The following is a 19,333-nucleotide window of genomic DNA, read 5'->3' on the forward strand; positions in this document are numbered from 1 at the left end:
TACGGCGAAGGTGCTGTATTGTAGGCATTTAGTTTCATTCGCAAGAGTGAAGTTGTATAAAATCAAGAGCCTCAGATTATTAATATATATGGGTCATTGGCTTCGAAAGTCGCAAGAGTTCAGTCGACATAATACTTTAATTTTCAGTAATTAAGACGATCGGAATCACCAAACAGTCTGAGTAAATCTCAAGAATTCATTTCACAATCTTTCGTCATCATCTAAGAGTATCTTTCACCTTCGCAACTTTAAAAAAATATACTCTTCACAAAAATGTCGCCTCCGTCGACTCCAATCTCTTCACCCCCTCGATCGCCCGTCTTACCACCAGGTGCGCCCCGCCCCAACAGATTTCGGGATGCGATTCGACCTTCTGTCGAAATGGAACAGAATATCAGAGAATCTATCAATCGTTATCGTGGTAGTATCATTACCCTCGTTGCGCAAGATTTTGAGAAGAAAACTGGGCACAAGTTGAACGTGAAACAGAAACAAAAGACCGCAGTTTCGGCAGACAGCCAGACATCGGCCAGTGTCCCTCCAGTCACTGCGGAACCTGAGAATCGGGGCGAGACTTTGGCTGAAGGTACGCAGCAAGTAGTCTACGGATCGGTAGAGTGGCATGCGGCGAATGATGGGTTTGTTGAGATGAGTGCGGCTGAGAAGGAAGCGGAGAGGAAGTTTTGGTCTTGATCTGTTTAACTGATGTTTATTACTACTCTGCTGGTCCTTTGCAACCAGCTTGAGTATCGATATCTAAGATTATAGAACAGCTGGTAGAGATGGTAGATGATTGAGCGTCTCTTCTCGGAGAATATTCACTGGGGGAATTGGTTTACTCGATGGCGGAAAACTAGGAACTAGGAGAGGCAAAAATCTTGTCAAGTAGTACATTTGTCAAAAGCTATTCTCGATTGCGAAGAAAAATTCAATCCTCATTTGATCTTCTTCTAATTCAAAGATGACAGGTTCACATTTAAGATGTAAATCACTCACAAGATGTGCGGGATATTGCGATGTTTTCTTCACTATTGGGCTACGGATTGATGTGTTCAACTATACACTGCGGAGGTGGATTAGCTGACAATTAAAACAAGAGCAGACAAATTGGCCTTGAGCTGGCTTCCATCTTGTGTTTATAGTAGCTTCATGGTATTATGGACAATTCACATGGCATTATTTTGTAGTTCGGCGATAATTTTGATGGCAGTTAATTAGAGATATTATTCATGTAGGCTAATTTGGCAAAAAACTTAGTCAATCATAGCCTGGGCATCTACTACACTTGATGGCCCCTACACTGTGTCTGTTACGTACGCAGAAGCTGCAGAACTTACAAAAACTATTATACCTGCATGTAGTATCAATGTTCACAACCTTTCGACCAAGACTGCTAGAGAACTTTGTGACATTTTGATTGTAATAGACGACGTACGGCTGGTCGTCACTAATGATAGGAGCATCTTTTCACAACAAACAAACTATGGCTGCATTCTTGATAGCACAGACAGTACGGGCAGTACGGGGAGTACGGTAAAATCATAGTTTTGTATTCAAGACAAGACATAGAAGAGAGACAAAAGAAAGTCTTTTGCTCGACTCCAGTTTTAGAAAAACATCAACATTAAACACGAAGATTGAGACTTGAAGACTTAAAGACTTCGATACTTGAACCCCAACCAAACGAATCTCCGAACTGATCCCTCTAATAATCAACTTTCGTCTATACCTACTTGTATCTCCGCGATGTCTTCTTTATCCAAAATGGCATCCAAAATTACACTCAGAGATTTGTTCAGCACTTCAAAGAGTACTTCTTCCGCTAAGAAGACTCCTCGTGCACAGCGCCCAAGCAACTTTATCGAAAATCTTGATGACGACATGGATCTAAGGGCCGAGGATCGAATCCATTTCATTGAAAGAATGGAACGCGGCGAAATGGTCGAGGATGCTTTCCAACAATACAAGAGAAAGTATCCCAATCAATGGAACAAGCTCAGATGGGAGGCGAGCCATAAAGATCACAATGAGACATACGATGAGCCTTCCGAAGACGACGCCGAATCAGTTCATATCGAATGGAGTGAAGGAACAATCAAGAAAACCTCGGAGAGTAATCGCAGCGGTCTTAAACGTCCTATTTCTCCAATCAAGAAAACTCGCCAAGACAAGATGACCAAGGGAATTGCGGTTACAAAGAAGGCTTTGTGTTTTGGATCGCCCACTCCTGAGGAGTGAAATTCTGTCCAGTCATACTGGAGGACCAATGTTCAGGAGCGATTTCTCTGGAAATAGAAAGCATCCTGGCTAATGGTAAAAATGCAAGGTGAAGGGATTACTATTAATGCACCAACTCATGTGGAATCAGGTGATCGGGTTGAGAATACTGGGTGAAGGATCCGCCTCCACATCTGTGTGGGGGAATTTTTGAAGGGCGTTTGATTAGCAGATTTAGCGAATGACTAGATCTTTGGGGGGCTGGGAGGGATATCTATTTACTTATTCCATGATGGTCGGAATAACTGAGTAATCTAATCTTTAGGCTAGAAACATAAATTTCGTTATCATCATTGACGTGCACTGTGATTTTTTGCTTCAATTTCAAATTACCGGTCTTGTTGCATGTGGAAATCAAAATTTCAGGTCTCAGCTAGCAATATTTCTTGGTAGTATCTCTATCACTTAGTCAGCTTTAGACGCAAAGAATTTTTCAATCTAGCCCAAAGTACGGTAACTTTTGACTTGGTGCTCATGACATGCGTATTTGTTTTCTTCACATTTTCTAAATCCGCATATCCGGATACCTGGGTAGCGTGTGGGCTTCGGCTAATGACTAGGTGGCGTTGTTGATTACTCCCAGATCCCTAGTACGGTTCTCAATTTGTACAGTTACTATATTTTAAGCCGCAAATCACTGGATCAGGCTGCCATGAGCTTCATACTGTTTTACTACACATCCAGATGAATCAAGAAGGCTTATTTCTCCAGTAACTGTGTAATATTACGGCTCCTGTGATTTTAACACGTCTATGCCGTGTTAAAAGTTACTGAACTGGCCGTATCTGCTTTGATCTAAACTCAAATTCAGCGCATCTATTTGTAGATAAAACCATTCAGTCTGCCACTCAAAATCCACATTCTTGGTCCATCAGTTTGGAAGTCAATAGTCAGAGACGTGATCTCACATTCATTGCAGATACTGATTTCTGATTTTAATCACATTTTAAGAATATACGAGATCACTATCAAAATGCCTGCCTCTTCCCAATCTGGCACTTCCCGTCGAGTCCAATTTGACACCAGTATCGCCAAGTCTCCATGCATTGGACCAAGTGTTACCCGAAATCCTATAAATGACGAGTACTACCTTCGAATGGTATTTTCCGAGAAGAAGATGTTGATCAAATCAAGTATGGTACCACAGGATGAGTTGGAGATTTCAGATCAAGAGCGCTGTGAAGCAAAACGCCAGATTCAATTCGAACCCGAGAAAAAGGGTGTTCGACAACATCATCACATGAACGAAGAATACTACCATCGCATGGTCGCAATTGAATCGAAGATGTGGCAAGAGGCAAATTCTGGAAAACAAGCCGAAGCAGAAATGTTAGACAAAGCCCCCCATGGCGCCCTACGCCGGGTCAAATTCCAAGACAGCGTTTTGAAATCACCTGACAGCATCAACACTTACAAGAATAATGCCAAGAATCAACTCTACGATCGTATGGTTGAGTTGGAAACCAAAATCTGGATTGAGGGCGGTGTTAATACGCAGAGCAGTGCAGATGATAGGAGTAAAGGCGGGATGTCTTCCACTTAACCCAGTCATTTCCAATACGGAAATGAGAGACTGAAATCTAGACTGGGGAATCTACGCGATATAGTCTACTAGTACTGAGGTAAATTCTAACGAGATTCTTTTTGACATGAACCAAACTATTGCGGAAGACGGAACGACGGATTTCACAGGGAAGCACAACAACTTGTGGTCGAATGTCAGTTTGTACAAGGAGAAGTGGTTGAGCTTTGGTCAACCAATCAAATTGCCAGGCCATGGGAGTCCGGACTGTACTTTCTTTTAAATGTCTTGATAAGGAAATAATAGTATGATCAATCCAAGAGAACTTGAGCTGCTGATTTGATGATCTTGTGACCGCAAACTTCTTCTTCTTCCAAAATAAAACTTAGATTTAGAAAAAATTATATTGCTCAGTATGTGATGAATCCATGCGTGAAGGATTTGACCTGAGCTCATGTAATATGATTATGTATAATGGGCATCTTTTATTCTTAGTTTAAACCTCCGAAGCATAGATTTATCCGTAGTATATAATCAAGTATATATAAATCACCTTCTCACTTCACTTATCATGTTTATTCGTCTATAGTTTTACTAATATCAAACCGGGCTTCGAGGGTCTTATCATGCGTAGAAAAAAATTGAAGCAAGCTAGACTATCTGAGATGATATTGGCTTGTGGCAACTAGCAAATAGACACATTCTAATGACATGACATTGCATGCTGGAAGTAAAGAAAGCCTGTGCAATCATTTTTCGCATGTCTATAAGAGTTGATCAATGCCAGCTGCAGTCGGTTAGATGCTAATCGCGGCCCACATCTTCATTTCAGTTTTATTCCATTCATTTTTATCGTGTTGATTCCCTAACTTCATAGTTACGGAATCCTAGCTTTTGATGGCTCATGTGAGTTCTGTTTGAGGTCTGACGTGCTAAGTGCAGAACATTCATGTATTCATGGCATTAATAAAAAAGTTTCATTCGGCCTCATTTTGTCATAGTATCCTCATTGAAGATGGAAAGTGGCAGGTAACTTCATAAACTACAGATTCAAATACACCATAAGAATGATCATGTCAATCACAAAGGTTTAATTGCACTTTTGGTGATAGCAGCGAAGAAAAAATATCCAGCTATCCAACTATTCATCTTATTGCGATGCCATCGACCTTTCTCTCAAAACACGGATGTCAACCCTTAAACAATACGACACGGCGATAATCGCTTGTCGATATTTTGAGGAGAACCCCGCAAATTAAAACAAATAACTATCACAATTATTGTAGGGAGAATAAAATGCCTTTTTGCGCCTTCACAATTAGGCACATCACGCCGACCACGCCTCCTAGAAGACAAGATATCGAAATAGTTTGTCTTTCCAAGTGATAAACAAATTAGTTCTTTGAACAAGAACTAATTTGACTTCATATTGTAATAGTATTAGCGCTGACGAAGTCCGAGAAAGTTCATCCCATAGCAACTAACAGGCTTGGCACTAAAGTGAGGATGACTGTGTATATGAGATGGGACAGTAGAACTTCCTCCGTATGACATAGCTGGTACGAAAATCAGGCATGCTGCTCAAACTTCAAAGAAGCTTGGTCACCAAGAAATTGATTTATCACATGATAGTTAAGAAGTCAGCATGGATAGATTCGTCAAGTCGCATTAGTTGATATTTTAGGGGTAAACAAATTCTTCGATGATTCTTCTGGTCAATGAGGGCTCAATTGTTTATGTTGACTAGCCTCAAGAATCTCCAAATCATTGCACTAACATAAAGCCACAATTTTTTGTATATGCCCCCGCTATTGATGAAGCTTCTCCTCTCCTTTGAGACCCCATTCTGCTTGAACTTGAGAATTCAACATTATTCGAGGTTTCCTTTGTTCTGTCATAAGAAAGACTAACAGAACAGCAATTGAACTTCTCATAAGCACAGGACAGTTACTGAATAAAGGTAAAACAAAGAAGACATTCGGCTACAAAAAGCTGTCCACAAAGCCTTTGTAAACTCTTTTATTCCCCATCCTCTTGCATCTGCAGTATTAAGTCATCAAAGAATTCATCACTCTAACTAGATCCTAACCTATCTAATTTAAGTAAAAGTATCCTAACCAGTAAGTTCTTTGTTTCTTTCCCAAAATGGACAAGATTAACCGACCAGATCGCCTCGAAGCGACAAACAACTACCCCGGAATGCTTGAAATTCTATCCCCGGAAAGATTTCTTGAGCGCGGCACTGCAATTACTACTGCTATCCAAGCAGCAATCAATGCCAACCCAGTCATAGACGTTTCGTATCCAGATTGGAGTACCCGCTACGTAAATATCCACAGTGTTCACAATCAAGTGCTTCCAGATCTCGACGGATTCAACCGAGTTTTCTCAGATCCAGAGTTGCAGATTGAAAGCGCAGGTGCTCATTGGTCCTTCTACACGTTCTTTTCCAGAGCAGCTATCGATGCTGAAGATGATGTGAGCAAGTTGTTAGATTATGATAGTGTTGCACAGATGTTCGTTTCTCCGAAAACTGGAACTGCCTTCATGACTTTCTCAAATGCAGCGGCTGATATTGACATCCCCGACGTCGATACACAGCGTTTGTATAATAGCGAGCTTCTCTATCAAGGATGGCGCGATGCATGCGCTGCGCAGTTGGCGAATGGTACCATGAATAAATCGCAACTCCGAAAACTCAAGTATATCATCTGCGGTCCCATTGTCAATCTTGGAACTCTTTGGACAATCCGCGATGTTCTTACATCCCAGGAAGTTCCCGAGTTCTTAGCAGGTCAGAAATCCAGGTTCACGGTTGATTCCTCGATGAGTCTCGAGCTCAAGCTGTTGATGGGCACTGCTAATGGCAGACCATTTGGCAGATTATGCGCGGACCATGCTCAGACATTGGGCAAGAAACAAATAGAAAAGATTCACATCTTCTATCCTTTCACAGAAACCAACGAAGGCACATTGGTGTTTGAACTGAATGAAGACTCCCCAGTCGAAATTCAGAGAAGACCAACCGCCCGTGAGAGAATCATCGCATTGGCTAAGTCAAACAACACGGCACCCACACCTCTTACCAAATCAGGTACAACCAAAGTCAGCCGAAAAGTCAGTGAAAGGATGAAAGGCTTGATGAAGAAGTTTGAGAACTGAACTTCACGAGACGAGATAAGAAAGCGCAGGCGCTAAGTTATCCCCAGTTTTATTTCTCCCCGCTACCTTCCTTGAGTACTGACAATTGATAGATATCTTGATCGGAAGAACTGGTGCTCATCAAGCAATTAGATTTAGACATGATTTCCTTCTTTGGAGTTGGATCTCATTCTCATTTGCGCATACTAAAATGGAAAAAAAAATTACAACAGAATATATAGAACAAAATTTGATAAGTGGTGAAAATACGAATGTGAAAAACAAAATAAATGCAAAGAGGTAAGGTGAAGCTGATCATGGATGTGAGGATTCTCATATGATCATCAATCGAACACACCGAGGGGGGAGTGATATTGATGCCTAATGATCACTCAGTTTAACGTCTGCGACAAATAAGTGACAATTTCGACGTGTCGGAAAGTAAACAACTCTTCACCAGCCAAAGTATATAAATTTCTCTTAATCCTTGAAATACAATAAGACTGATTCGCTAATTTGTGGTTTTTAATCTGCTAATTGTAGCTTTATTGATTTCTCCGCGAATTATCTAGCTGTGCCACGTAGCTGTTGATAAACTTACGTCTCACCGACTGTTCTCTATAGCATGATTTCTATTCTCCGACAGTCCAAACTAAAGCATTAATATATTTTGTGAAATTAACAACCTCCATTCTATGAGGTATCCAGGGAGTCTGCGTTGGTTGTTTTCTGAAATATTGGAAAGGAAAGTTAGCTCAGAGTCCCGGTTAGCTGTATCACACAAATTCAGAGGCCGAGGTTGATAGATAGCTACTCAGAAATGACATGTTCTGAATTATTTCCATAATATATTTGGGAAGGGGAGGAGAGGGGGGCCAGGAAAAGAATCCGATCATTTAACATTTCCAGGATCCGACGGTAATTCCCATGGAGGCACCCGAAGCTTTAATAACCTACCCATTGCTACGTGGAACTGTTAAGCATCGTATAGTTATTAGAAGTAGTTAAATTTTAATCTCCCATTCGTTTACTTTTTGGGCATAGTATCATAAAATAGAAGAAGAAATGGAAGCTCGGAGATTTTTTCAATGCTTATTCGGCTCTTCATGATTCTCGGAATCTTGCCGTATTGATTGTGGCCGTAGTAAAAGAAAATATGCTATAAATAAACTTGAGTTTGAGCTCACAAGACATTACATCAAAACCCTTATAGCGCCAACACTTCATTAAGTGGATCTTAGTTTCTTCACTTTATCATCCATCGAAAACCCACTTGGCAGCTATACTCTCTTCCTAAATTTTAAGTCGGAAAAATATACGAGATGTCAGACAGCAATATCTTCAATCAAGAAGAGGAACAGAAGGCATCACAAGCTATAGAAGATAAAAGAGACGTCAGCTCAGATGTTTCTAACGCAGCTCAGAAATCACCAGACCCCTCAGTCTGGCCCCGTCGAAAAGGAGAAGCCAGTGAAAGATCAGCTAAAAGAGGATATCGCGCACCGTAAGCCACACCAAAATTATAGGACATTCACTTAGTGTCGTCTGATCTAACGTAATTAATGCAGACAGGAATGCCCTACACTACGGGCCCGCTGATCCAGATGCACGATTTTGGGGTATACTTGCCACCTCCCGTCGCAATCGTTCTCTTAACAGAGTAAGCAGAAGACTTCGAAGATCCGAGTGTGAGAGAAATCGAACGGCTAAATCAGACATATCTTGTAGACGACAAAATGAGAAAAACAACGGACTTAGCGATGTAAGCTCGCGAGATAAATTTGGTGAAGCTAGCTTTAGAGCCGAGCCGCTACATTCTCCGGAGTCTGACATCACACCAACTCCTTTACTTCACAATGCGGTCACGATTGTCGAAGTGTATGAGCTATTACTGGCCAGCTGCGCAAAGATTCTTGCAAGATTCCGCGCGAAACTCAAAAAGGAGAAAACTGTTTAATTTAAATAGTAATTGAATATATGTCTCAAGAAATGGAGCGAAGCCTTCTTGTGGTGGCGATAGTTACAGATATGTTTCAATGATGGGTATACATGGAGGACCAAGCGACCTGTGGACATAAAATCTGTATGTGGCACATTTTTATCCCCCATTTGCTTCTTAGCTCCTCTGGTCTAAGATCAAATGATCATCCAACTCATAGTGTTATTTAATTCAATTCTGCACGAATATATTTCGTAGCCTGTGTAATGATGCTTGTGATATCTCTGATTGTATGAAACTCATTTTTCGTGTGACAACAGGAGTCTTAAATTCAATTTGATATTGAACTCATATATGTTCAGACAAATTGACGTTAGGCCAAATAAGTGTTTTAGTTAACGCCTGCTCTCATTGCTATCTGACCTATCCAATGTCGATTCGGCAATCTTCACATAGTCGAAATACGTTGTATAGTTAATTCCGTCGGAAATTCAAAGACGTGGCAAATTACTAGTTTTAGGGCGGGAATTTAGAAGATTGTACATTTAAACTTACTCAAAACATAATTTATATGCCACATTGTTGGTGATAGTGAAGGAGGCACCGAACTAACTCCCCGCTTAACGATCTCGCTTATTTTGATATTATCCATAAATTGGCACACTAATTGAAAAATCAGAAAGGCAATACATTGAATTATTGCTGCTACAAATTCAATGGACACAGAGCATTCATATATTGACAAAGATTTCTGCGAAGCCGGCAAGAAAATCCAAGAAGATGAGTGTGATTTCTGGTAGAATATTCTCAAATCAGAAATTCTGATCAGATGTGCCAGCAACACAATAAGGTTCAAGAACTGAAGTTTGGATTGTTAAATGTGTAACTTTCCTTCATTACTGAACTCGACCACTCTAAAATCCTGATTAGTCGGGCGCCAGGTGACGTCGAGTAGATGATTGGTAGTCGATGATTTACTTTTAGCCAGAATGTAACCCCAATTTTGGCAAGGAGCTTCTAATAAATCGGAGAGTTTGATCCAAGGATTGTTGGGAATTCTTTCTGAACATGAATGGCATTGCAAATATGATCGTGATAGTGAGGTACCCTATATAAGCGAACAATCTAGGCAAGTTGGATCGAAGCCTGCTTGAGTAGATATATTCCTATTGACAGCCATGAATCCAAATTTTTGTCTCTATCCAAAAATGCCTAAAATACACCACAACTTCAAAATAATACAAATTTTAAGAAAATAATACTATCACTGACCTCCAGGCTCTTTCAAGACGGCTATCTGGCCCAGAGCTCTCAGTACTTTCCCACAATACGGTTGAAATCGGGGTTCTCATGTTCATAGACTCGCGCACACGATTGTACCTGCAACTCCAATAACAGTAAGCGTGGTTCTATCATTGGATATAGTGATATATATATGTGTTTTCTTCCACCCCAGAAGCATCTTTCAAGATTGTTCTTCATCAACCAACAATCCATACTCAAGTTAATCTACAAAATCGAATCAAATTCAATCTCAATCCTTTAACACTTTTCTTCATTTCAACACGTCAAAATGGATTGTCTCAGAGTTAACAATACAACTGATATTAAAACACAAAATAATACAAAAGACGACAAGACCAAGACTACTCCCGCATACGATAGATTCAAGACACCTCTATCTAAATTCTTGACATCCCCACTAGAATCTCCCAGCCAGGTGAAAGCTTCGCTGCCCGGCAACATTCGAAGAGAGTTACCTACCTCACCAACGGTTGGAAAGAGAGGGTTCCGTACCAGAAACAACCTTGTCGACAGTCAACGAGCGGCTCACAGCCTACCCGCTCATGACAGTCTATATTGGAGACTTCTTGAGGAGACTCGTCGTCAACATGAGTGTCCTAGAGGTATTTTGACAATGCCCGAGACTCAAGACGATGGTGCTCAAGAGATGGCATCGCCTACAATCATGTAGTAGAGGGATGAGAACGCAAATGGATGAGACGTGGAGAGATATGAATTAATGAACTTTTCCATGGCTGCATGTGCAATATTTTGAATATGCATTGTTCTCATAGTTCCCGGCGCTCTATTCAGTTTGAGGTGGATTAATTCAGGAGTGCTTTTTTTAATCACTGATGGAGATAGCAGTAATGAGAAAGGAATACACTACAATTTTATTCACATCAATGGACCACTATGCATGTGAAGATAGCGAGTATTAGGGATCTTTCCCGCGGAACTAGATTAGTTTGGTAAAATAATTTGCTGTGCAAAAGCGCAGATGCTATGTTTCGTATCCTTTGGGGGCGCAGAACTCTATGTATACAATACCAGGCAAGCAATATCCCCCTAACAATATTCTATTGTAGCAATTCGATTCATCTAATTCCACGACTCAGTTCCTACTTGAGATTACTTGAATTGGAGGTGACTATACAGATTGTGAGAAACCCCTGAAATCATAAAATATGCTATGCACTATAACATGAATTGGATTACACTATCTGCCGATTTTTCTAGCGCACATCACTTCAAAATAGCAAAACCCGTAGGATATACAAATTCGAAGAAGAGTAAGAAGACATGAAACGACAGAATCATCACTACGGTGTTCTGAATCTCATCAATCGCGTTCATGAATTCGCGCACATAACCGTGACCGTATTCGCAGACACCAGGTAGATATATAACAACGAGAAGTTCCTCTCCTCCTATCCATTTTAATTACAAAAATTCCATCTGTAAATCTCTCCGCCGATAAACTTTCATCAATTAACCATCATTGAGAACCCCGGCTGACAACCTCTCCACATTTCAAATAATCCTATTAAAACCCCATGAAGAAAGAATCAGCGATCATGAAGACAGAGAGTTTCTCCACCCCCAGTTCTATTCCCTCTCCAAAAATCGCTCTGCCCAAGAGTAATTCGCAAAATAGCACACCGAAAACCCCTCCAAATGCACGCATGCTATCTCCACCAGGAGCTCCACGTCAACGTCGATATCTTCGCTCGGGAGTAACTCAACAATCAAATGGATCATTTAGAACTCCGCGCAACTTTGGAGATAGACTGAATGACACAGCCTATAGTCCAACACCACGCCCGGGACAGAATAACAGAGACTCACGCTCTCGTTCACCTCCAAGAGATCGTGCGCCTGTGTACCGAAGCCGATCCCCGGTAAATGACCGTCTGTTTGGCGGACGATCGACTCAACAGTCATCTTTCTTGATCGAATCCATTGAACAAGACACCGTTTTGAATCATGTACAACCTTCCAGATCATACAATATGAATGAGGGATTTCAGGGTATGATATCCCCAGCAGATGCCGAGCGTAAGAAGCAAGGTTCTGGAAAAAAATCGTCCGGACTACCAGATAATAAGACTACTCAGACGAAAGCCAAAGACATCGATTCAAGTAGCAACAAAAAGTCATCCAAGGATTCTAGTGACGAGAAGCGTAGTTTCTGGTCAAATAAGTCTTCAACATAGCGAAAGACTATAAGAAAATTGGGCGATGCAGGTTTGACATCATGGATTTGTTTGAGTTGGAAAATAGTATCTTGAAAAGGATATAACGAAAATCGACATATCTTCATCCGAGCCACAGCCATCCTGAATAATAGGAAGATAGCAATTTCTTCGAGCATTCTGGTCATTGCTTTCAACAGTGGAACGTTGATCTGTTAACGCATGCGTGTATATGGTATCCAGAAAGACACTGAGTTCCTTTGGGCTTGTTGAGGGTGGATAGAAGATTTGGTGTGCCTAGGTTTCTTTTGTATGAGTATCTTATGGCATTGTACTGTAGGGCGAGGGGCGGGGGGGATTCTAAGAATCCACTGGTATCTTCTATGATATTGGTAGAATTCCAGTATGAAGATTGGTTTGTGCGTTTTTCCAAGGAAACAGTACAGTGAGACTCAATGGTGTTGATCTGACGTGGTGGGACAATAGCCGCTCCTCAATGTTTCCATAGAATTTACCCCTGTGAAATTACAGTTATATGTGGTAGATATTTCACACTGAAAATTGAATCAAACATTTCACTCCAAGGGTGTGAATCATAGGTATGCATTTGAACTTCTGAATACCTATGTGACATTGAACTAAGCTCATGTTCGAGAATTACCCACAAGATGTGTATGACAATGACTAGAGCTATCTGAAGAAAAGGTGATATAGGCGTAGAAATATCTCGTGTCTGGAATATCTTTAATTTTTAGTATTTTACTTCTGAAAAATTTGCATGTATTAAATCAATGTGCATCCAAAGATTATCTAGAGCATTTTCCAAGTTATCGACATTGGAAATACGCGACAATCCGCGTCTATCCCACGATAAGGCGAGGTAGGCAGCTTTGACGCGACAGATCGAGAGCCATTTTATCACTTTCACGCCGTAAAATTCCTTCACTCTATTCACTCAAATTTCCGTAAAAGGCCAAAAACATGTTTCCAAAAATAGTTGTCTCAAAACAAGGGTAAATAATGCCATTAATACGGTCTTCATCGAAGTTCTTTATACCATGTCTGTCTCTTTCAGCTACGAAAGCACATAAACACTCTTCCGACTTCATACGAAAGGAATCAGCTTCCCACTCACAAAGATCTCGCAAAGATTCCTCGTTTCCCTTCGATCTGACCCTTTCAGAACCCAACGAATCAGCTTCCACAAACCATCACTCTATAAAAAAGGACCTCATTTCACTCCAATGGAGCTACCAAAGCACGATTCGAGAAGGTTTTCCAATCAAGAAAGTTTACCTTCAGAAAAAGTGCACCAAAGCGGGTCAGGCTCTAGAAATGTTTCCGGCCAACAAGACACAACTTCTTCCGACGACGATGTGATTATGTCTGATGAGAACTGGAGCTATGTAACTGAGAGTGAAGACACATATATGGACGATGTCTATTACACAGATGGGACTCATACCGGCGACACCACGATCTATCGTCCATCTTCTGGTCTTGCGCCCCAGGTATCAGCCACTTTAAAAAGCTTCGCTCAAGCCCAGGCCCCACAAAAACGATACGTACCAGCTCCACGGCGTTATAGAGGAATTCTTGATCCACACGAGGGCGCAGAAGATGCCGCATTTTTTGCTCACGCAAATACACGGTATCAACAAGGAATTCGGGAAGCACTGCGCAAAAGTGAGGAGAAGTATAAAGAGGATAAGCTGAGGTCTGCGAGAAAAGAAAAGACGGGTTTTACTGCGCAGACCAACGCAGCGCCTGCCGCTACTGATGGAGGGAAGATCAACTTCATTGATCTCTTATGGGGTGATGCTTAAAGAAATTTTGGGTAAAATTTTCAACGAAAACCTTGGGTGGTCTAGTCATTGATATGGAGATAACCGCTCTCAGTGGCTTTCATTTCTGTTAAGTAGGGTCTTCCGCAACTCTGAGCGCTCACCTTGTAGGAGCCATAATTGGTGCGATACAACTAAACTACTGCGACTGTGGTCTGCGATCTTGCAAACAGCTTCGGAAAATACTGTATGTTGGAGGAAAGGTCACAGTCACATGTCAGCCTGGGTTATTCGTCAAGGTCGCTCTTTACTTAGGTGACGGGGGGTGCGTGATTGAGAGTAGTCGTTTTTTGTAGTCAAATTTAAATCGTTAATTTTTATGACTTCGATGAGTTCGCAAGTAAGAATCAGAGTTATTCATAGTAGGAAGCTCTTTAGTAATACGATGGATGATTCCTGCCTAAGTATTCAATGATGATGGTGCTTTTTGCTTTTTGCTTTTCATCATTCAGAGAGAGTGAGCATTCCAAAGATATTCCTGGGCTATTTTGATTTTTTTAAATTGAATTACACCATTCTCTTCCTAGTAATCGACAAGAGAGAGTTCTCTTATTAATACGGCTGGGTTGTTTTCCTTTGGCCCCCCTGAATGACCTAGCTCTTTTCGTTAAGCTCATCCCCACCTCAATTCACAAAATGGTTGAATAACACAGCAAGTCAACAGAAAAACAAGTAACAGCTCAATCATTCAACAACATCAAAGCACAAACATCATAGCCAAAGACAAAGGCAAAAAAAAGGTCACAGGTAGTGGCGGCATCTCCTTTCCTGGACTTAAAAAGAAGATGGCCCCCAAAGCTAGAGTGAACAAATCTAATTCCAAGAAAATTGTCACCAGAAACAAAAATAAGCGTATCAAAGAACTCTGCAATATTATTTCGGAGAAGTCGAGCCGAAATCCCAACTTCACATGCCCAACACCAATTTGCCGTTCGTTAATTGCGACCCCGAGGATATTAAGCACTTGAATGAGGTTCAAAAAGAGTGCTATAGATTGATCAGCGATTGTAAGTAGCCATTGCTTGCATCAAATTCTTATAACTTTAATCTAGACGCTACAAATCATCATTGAAAAAAACCAAAGCTAACCAAATCTTTCACTTCTCCGAAATATAGGGTTCCACCCAATCCAAAATCTACGTCACGTAGACAATCTCGAATTGGATGAGATCCTTGAACACCACAGATCTCACTTTCCAGATGAATCAACTCAAAACTTGCCAGGAATTAAAATAAAGTATGGAAGATTCTTTCACATAATTGCCACGTTGAACGAAATGGAGGAAACTGCTGCGGCAGTTGCAGCCGAAGGTATTACTGTTCAAGAGTTCACAAATAGAGCTGCTGTCGCTAATTATAATAACGCCGTTGCTCAATGCAAAACTAGGGCTGCCGAACTTCTTGCTGCTGAGGCCGAGTTTCGTGCTCTCGCGTCTCTACATGGAGGTTAACAAAGATGACAAGTAAGTTTAAGATGTCTAAGCTCCGTAGCTCTGAGCTGATTTGCAACCTAGATTTCAATGGTATCGACAACGGATCTTCCAGCACAAATAGAGATATGGTAAAAGACTACTGGGAATCTTTAATATCAAGCTAAAGTTGATATCGTGTATAGTAGCGGGGTTAGAATGCTCGCCGAGGATATTCAACACCACTTAGCTATCTCGATGCGTAATATAAATCTTGTTGCAATTGGGTTGCCATGGCGTTTAGTTTAGAGCATCACGAGTAGTTTTATTTCGCAAACAATCATCAAATTAATGAAGGTATGATTCTGACTCTACACTACGCTTTTTAATCACTACTGGATGTATTGAATACTTCCGAGGCTTCAACTTGATTGTATCTGTGAGTGAATCCCGATTTTGACTGTTTAAATTGCGATTGTTCCCTGTGATAGAATGCTTTCCGCTATGTAGATAAAAAAAATGCTGGATAATTTCCTACGTTTCGCAAGATAAAGAGTATTGAAATTATTTCGCTAGCAACCAGCTAGACACAATTTTAGGACTAATCGAATTTTGATTGGTTCCTACCCGACCCCTGAATACCAAAGCAAGCTTTATACCCCACCTCCACCCTACAAGGAACCCATCCATCTAGGTCACCAAGCAAACAATTCCAAAATAGTCTGAAGAAACCAACACAATGACAAGAGTCAAAGCTAAAACTACAATGAAGCGCACTCCCTTACCCGATCAAAGAATGTCCACTACCAAGAAACCCACCATCAAATCTCCCAACTCTAAGCCCACCGCCAAACCTCGCAAATTCAAAATGAGCGCTGCTTCTCGAATGATCATGTCTATCAGTAAGGATACCATTGTTGGCAGAGTCAAGGCACAGGTAAAGAAAGACAGCAACAAGATATCCAAGTCCCGTGGCACGACCGTCGCATCTCTTGGACAGAAATCCCAAAAAGGTCGCGAGCTTCCTTGTCTTGAGCTTCCCAAGCCCGAAGCTCTCCTATATCAAGATGAGGAGACTGTGAAATATTACACCCATTACTACAACTGTAAGTGTCAAATGATTTCTTGTCATGTCATCCTCTTTCCTATTCAAGTCAAAGTTACTTGGCGACACTCGATCGGGAGAAACCTACTAAATACAATTCCTCTTTTTCATGCAGATTACGCACCACTTCAAGAGTTGAAAAAGGGAAAGAGCATGACCTGGAAGGCTATTCATGCTATTTACGCAGAGCATTTTCCCGACAGAAACTTCCCCAAGACCGAAAATGTAATTTCCTCCGCCGCATCTGAGAGCTATCACAGATTGTGTGTAATTGTGGAGGCTGAAAATGAGGCCGTTGCTTTAGCAGATGCTACTGAGAATCCAGAGTTTGTTTTTCCTGACGAAGAGGATGATGAAGACGATGAAGACGACGAAATGGCTCTAGATGGCCAGGCCAAGTGAGGGTTAGCAGGTGAATGAAAGCGTACTGCGAGGTATTGTACACATTCGTCCACTATCTAGGCCCTGTACTGACCTTTCGAACTAGTGCGAAAACTCCGCGAACACAAAAGTCACTCATTGATAATCGAGTAATATGACGCAGACGACGCAGGCAGGTATTCGGCGCGAGGTTCCATTTGATGGCGTAGTATAATGGGGGTACAAAAAAGGTACACTGGTTCATTTTGATTTCTTTATCATAACGACGCATACGGTCTGTGGATTACATTAGCTTTGGTTAAGGATGACGAGATGCTTCATGATGATGCTTCGGGGCACATCAATTCAGGAATATAATGAACGACCCATTACTCTATTGTTGCTGTCCATCTCAAATCACTGTAAATTCCTTTTTTTCGAATGTGATACTTATCAAAACTTTCTGTGAAATACCACAGACTCATCTCTCCAGTCGCCCATTCTTCCCTATGCAAAACAAAGAAGCGTTATGACTTGTACACATCCGCATTTAGATCTCAACTCAAACCGAACCAATATTTCAGAGCTTCGATTATTATAAAACACCGGAAGGTTGGAGAAGTCGTTTATAAATATCATCATTCTTATGCATACTTTTTTCTAAAAAGAAATTCTACGCTTCCAATGAAGTCAAGACTTTAAAAGATGTAGTTTATCAAGGCATCTCACACCTGGACTACAACTACTGCACTATGAGTATCCTGCGAGCTCTGCGTATGCCCAATTCCATCAGGCTCAATCATCCGTAAAATTATCCTGTCTTTGTTTATTTCCTTAGCCTCATTCTCCAATTTGTCAACTCGGTTCTTCATGATCATATTGACCAACTATTTCTCCCAAGCCTCATTTCCTTTCCTTTGATCGCCCCTTTTCCTGATATCCAGATCACTATTCATTTACTAAGTGTCAGATATGACGATCTCCTTTGCTTTCGGATTACTCGTAGAGTGCTGTTCGCATGTATGTTCGACTAGAAGACTATAAGTTATTGTGTCACAAATACATCCAGAGATAAACTCACAAAATCCGCGTTGAAACCCCCGCAACTTTCTGGCTTTACCATACAGGTCTACGCTTTCATCCGAAGCAAAGAAGCAACGCTCTTTTTTGAATCCAATCAATGTAAAACATGCATCCAATTCTTGTTCCGTTGATAAGACCAAATCTTGATCGTGTTCTGATGAAATATTCAAATATTTCTCTTTGTAAGGCTGGCTCAATTCGACTAATGTAAGACACGCCGCCATCATCTCCTCTTCGTAAATATTCAAATAGAATACAGTGCCGTAATGATTGATAGTTTGAAGACACTTTCCAGATCCAACACCATTTCGACTCTGTGACTGATCATCTGGAATTCGTCCAATCTTCAATTCATTTACGCCCCACCTCAAACTATTCTCAGTGAAGGTATTGTAGTCATCGAGCACTGACTCACGCCAGTCCCTCATGGAGTCAAAAGAAATGAACTGCGCTTTCTGCAAGCGAGGGACGTTTGGCTGATGGGCCATATGTTCTTCATAATCTTGAAAGCAAGGATGTGTTGCAGGTGAGTGACGACGTACTGTAGGTAAGGCTCGCTGCTTTGTGCTCGAAGAGCTCCCACGCTCATGTTTAGATTCAATGGATTCTGGTCCATGTGTCGGTGGAGGAAAGTCGATCGATGTGTTTCCGTTCTGTACCAAAGTAATTAATTGAACCTTCTTTTTCGAAACAAATGAATGACAACTTACACTCTGGGCTTTCTTCTTTACTTCCAATTCTTTGGACTTCACTGAATTATCCAGCCCATTCTCCGAAACATGATTTGTGCTAGGTTTTTTCTAAAAAGATGTATCGGCATGTTGGCTTAAAGTATCGCGAGTCTATATACCTTTTTAATAAGCGCTTTTTTCCCCATCACGGTTGCCAAGAATCCATCCTGGGAGTTAATTTTCTCTGGATCTCCAGTCGTAGAATGAGACCTGGAGACGTTACACACAAATCAGACTCTGTCTCGGGTTAAGGAGAAAATATTGTCCTATCAAAGAATTCGAGGCCTACATTCTGATTCAAGCACTTTGCCAGACTCTATAGTCTTGAAATTGATATGGCTGCTATCTTTAGTCGATGACGGAGTAATTGATGATTCAATTTGAAACAATGGAAGAATGTTTTTATCAGTGTAAACTCATTAAGATTGGCATCGAGAAAGAGA

The 19,333-nt window shown here is 41.1% G+C and overlaps 11 protein-coding genes across 11 annotated transcripts; 10 read left to right on the forward strand and 1 right to left on the reverse strand.

Annotated features, from left to right (window-relative positions):
• Positions 1–273: 273 nt before the first annotated feature.
• Positions 274–693, forward strand: EAE98_002601 (uncharacterized protein; the record flags this gene model as incomplete). The annotated part of the gene is made up of 1 exon (XM_038950221.1): positions 274–693. The coding sequence occupies one exon, from the start codon at positions 274–276 to the stop codon at positions 691–693; it is 420 nt and encodes a 139-aa protein (XP_038813960.1).
• A 1,071-nt stretch (positions 694–1,764) lies between these two features.
• EAE98_002602 (uncharacterized protein) lies at positions 1,765–2,238 on the forward strand (the record flags this gene model as incomplete). The annotated part of the gene is made up of 1 exon (XM_038950222.1): positions 1,765–2,238. The coding sequence occupies one exon, from the start codon at positions 1,765–1,767 to the stop codon at positions 2,236–2,238; it is 474 nt and encodes a 157-aa protein (XP_038813961.1).
• Positions 2,239–3,250: 1,012 nt separating this feature from the next.
• Positions 3,251–3,820, forward strand: EAE98_002603 (uncharacterized protein; the record flags this gene model as incomplete). The annotated part of the gene is made up of 1 exon (XM_038950223.1): positions 3,251–3,820. One exon carries the CDS (start codon positions 3,251–3,253, stop codon positions 3,818–3,820), a length of 570 nt encoding a protein of 189 aa, XP_038813962.1.
• Positions 3,821–5,944: 2,124 nt separating this feature from the next.
• On the forward strand, positions 5,945–6,961 carry EAE98_002604 (uncharacterized protein; the record flags this gene model as incomplete). Its single annotated transcript, XM_038950224.1, has 1 exon — positions 5,945–6,961. One exon carries the CDS (start codon positions 5,945–5,947, stop codon positions 6,959–6,961), a length of 1,017 nt encoding a protein of 338 aa, XP_038813963.1.
• Positions 6,962–8,262: 1,301 nt separating this feature from the next.
• On the forward strand, positions 8,263–8,897 carry EAE98_002605 (uncharacterized protein; the record flags this gene model as incomplete). The annotated part of the gene is made up of 2 exons (XM_038950225.1): positions 8,263–8,444; positions 8,513–8,897. The coding sequence occupies 2 exons, from the start codon at positions 8,263–8,265 to the stop codon at positions 8,895–8,897; spliced, it is 567 nt and encodes a 188-aa protein (XP_038813964.1).
• Positions 8,898–10,452: 1,555 nt separating this feature from the next.
• On the forward strand, positions 10,453–10,854 carry EAE98_002606 (uncharacterized protein; the record flags this gene model as incomplete). The annotated part of the gene is made up of 1 exon (XM_038950226.1): positions 10,453–10,854. The coding sequence occupies one exon, from the start codon at positions 10,453–10,455 to the stop codon at positions 10,852–10,854; it is 402 nt and encodes a 133-aa protein (XP_038813965.1).
• An 886-nt stretch (positions 10,855–11,740) lies between these two features.
• On the forward strand, positions 11,741–12,379 carry EAE98_002607 (uncharacterized protein; the record flags this gene model as incomplete). The annotated part of the gene is made up of 1 exon (XM_038950227.1): positions 11,741–12,379. The coding sequence occupies one exon, from the start codon at positions 11,741–11,743 to the stop codon at positions 12,377–12,379; it is 639 nt and encodes a 212-aa protein (XP_038813966.1).
• A 1,223-nt stretch (positions 12,380–13,602) lies between these two features.
• EAE98_002608 (uncharacterized protein) lies at positions 13,603–14,184 on the forward strand (the record flags this gene model as incomplete). The annotated part of the gene is made up of 1 exon (XM_038950228.1): positions 13,603–14,184. The coding sequence occupies one exon, from the start codon at positions 13,603–13,605 to the stop codon at positions 14,182–14,184; it is 582 nt and encodes a 193-aa protein (XP_038813967.1).
• A 1,295-nt stretch (positions 14,185–15,479) lies between these two features.
• EAE98_002609 (uncharacterized protein) lies at positions 15,480–15,799 on the forward strand (the record flags this gene model as incomplete). Its single annotated transcript, XM_038950229.1, has 2 exons — positions 15,480–15,648; positions 15,717–15,799. 2 exons carry the CDS (start codon positions 15,480–15,482, stop codon positions 15,797–15,799), a joined length of 252 nt encoding a protein of 83 aa, XP_038813968.1.
• Positions 15,800–16,350: 551 nt separating this feature from the next.
• Positions 16,351–17,118, forward strand: EAE98_002610 (uncharacterized protein; the record flags this gene model as incomplete). Its single annotated transcript, XM_038950230.1, has 2 exons — positions 16,351–16,717; positions 16,832–17,118. The coding sequence occupies 2 exons, from the start codon at positions 16,351–16,353 to the stop codon at positions 17,116–17,118; spliced, it is 654 nt and encodes a 217-aa protein (XP_038813969.1).
• A 917-nt stretch (positions 17,119–18,035) lies between these two features.
• Positions 18,036–19,036, reverse strand: EAE98_002611 (uncharacterized protein; the record flags this gene model as incomplete). The annotated part of the gene is made up of 3 exons (XM_038950231.1): positions 18,036–18,812; positions 18,870–18,959; positions 19,010–19,036. 3 exons carry the CDS (start codon positions 19,034–19,036, stop codon positions 18,036–18,038), a joined length of 894 nt encoding a protein of 297 aa, XP_038813970.1.
• Between the last annotated feature and the right edge of the window lie 297 nt (positions 19,037–19,333).

This window comes from Botrytis deweyae, assembly GCF_014898535.1.
Source record: "Botrytis deweyae strain B1 chromosome Unknown BDEW_004, whole genome shotgun sequence".
NCBI lineage: Eukaryota > Fungi > Ascomycota > Leotiomycetes > Helotiales > Sclerotiniaceae > Botrytis > Botrytis deweyae.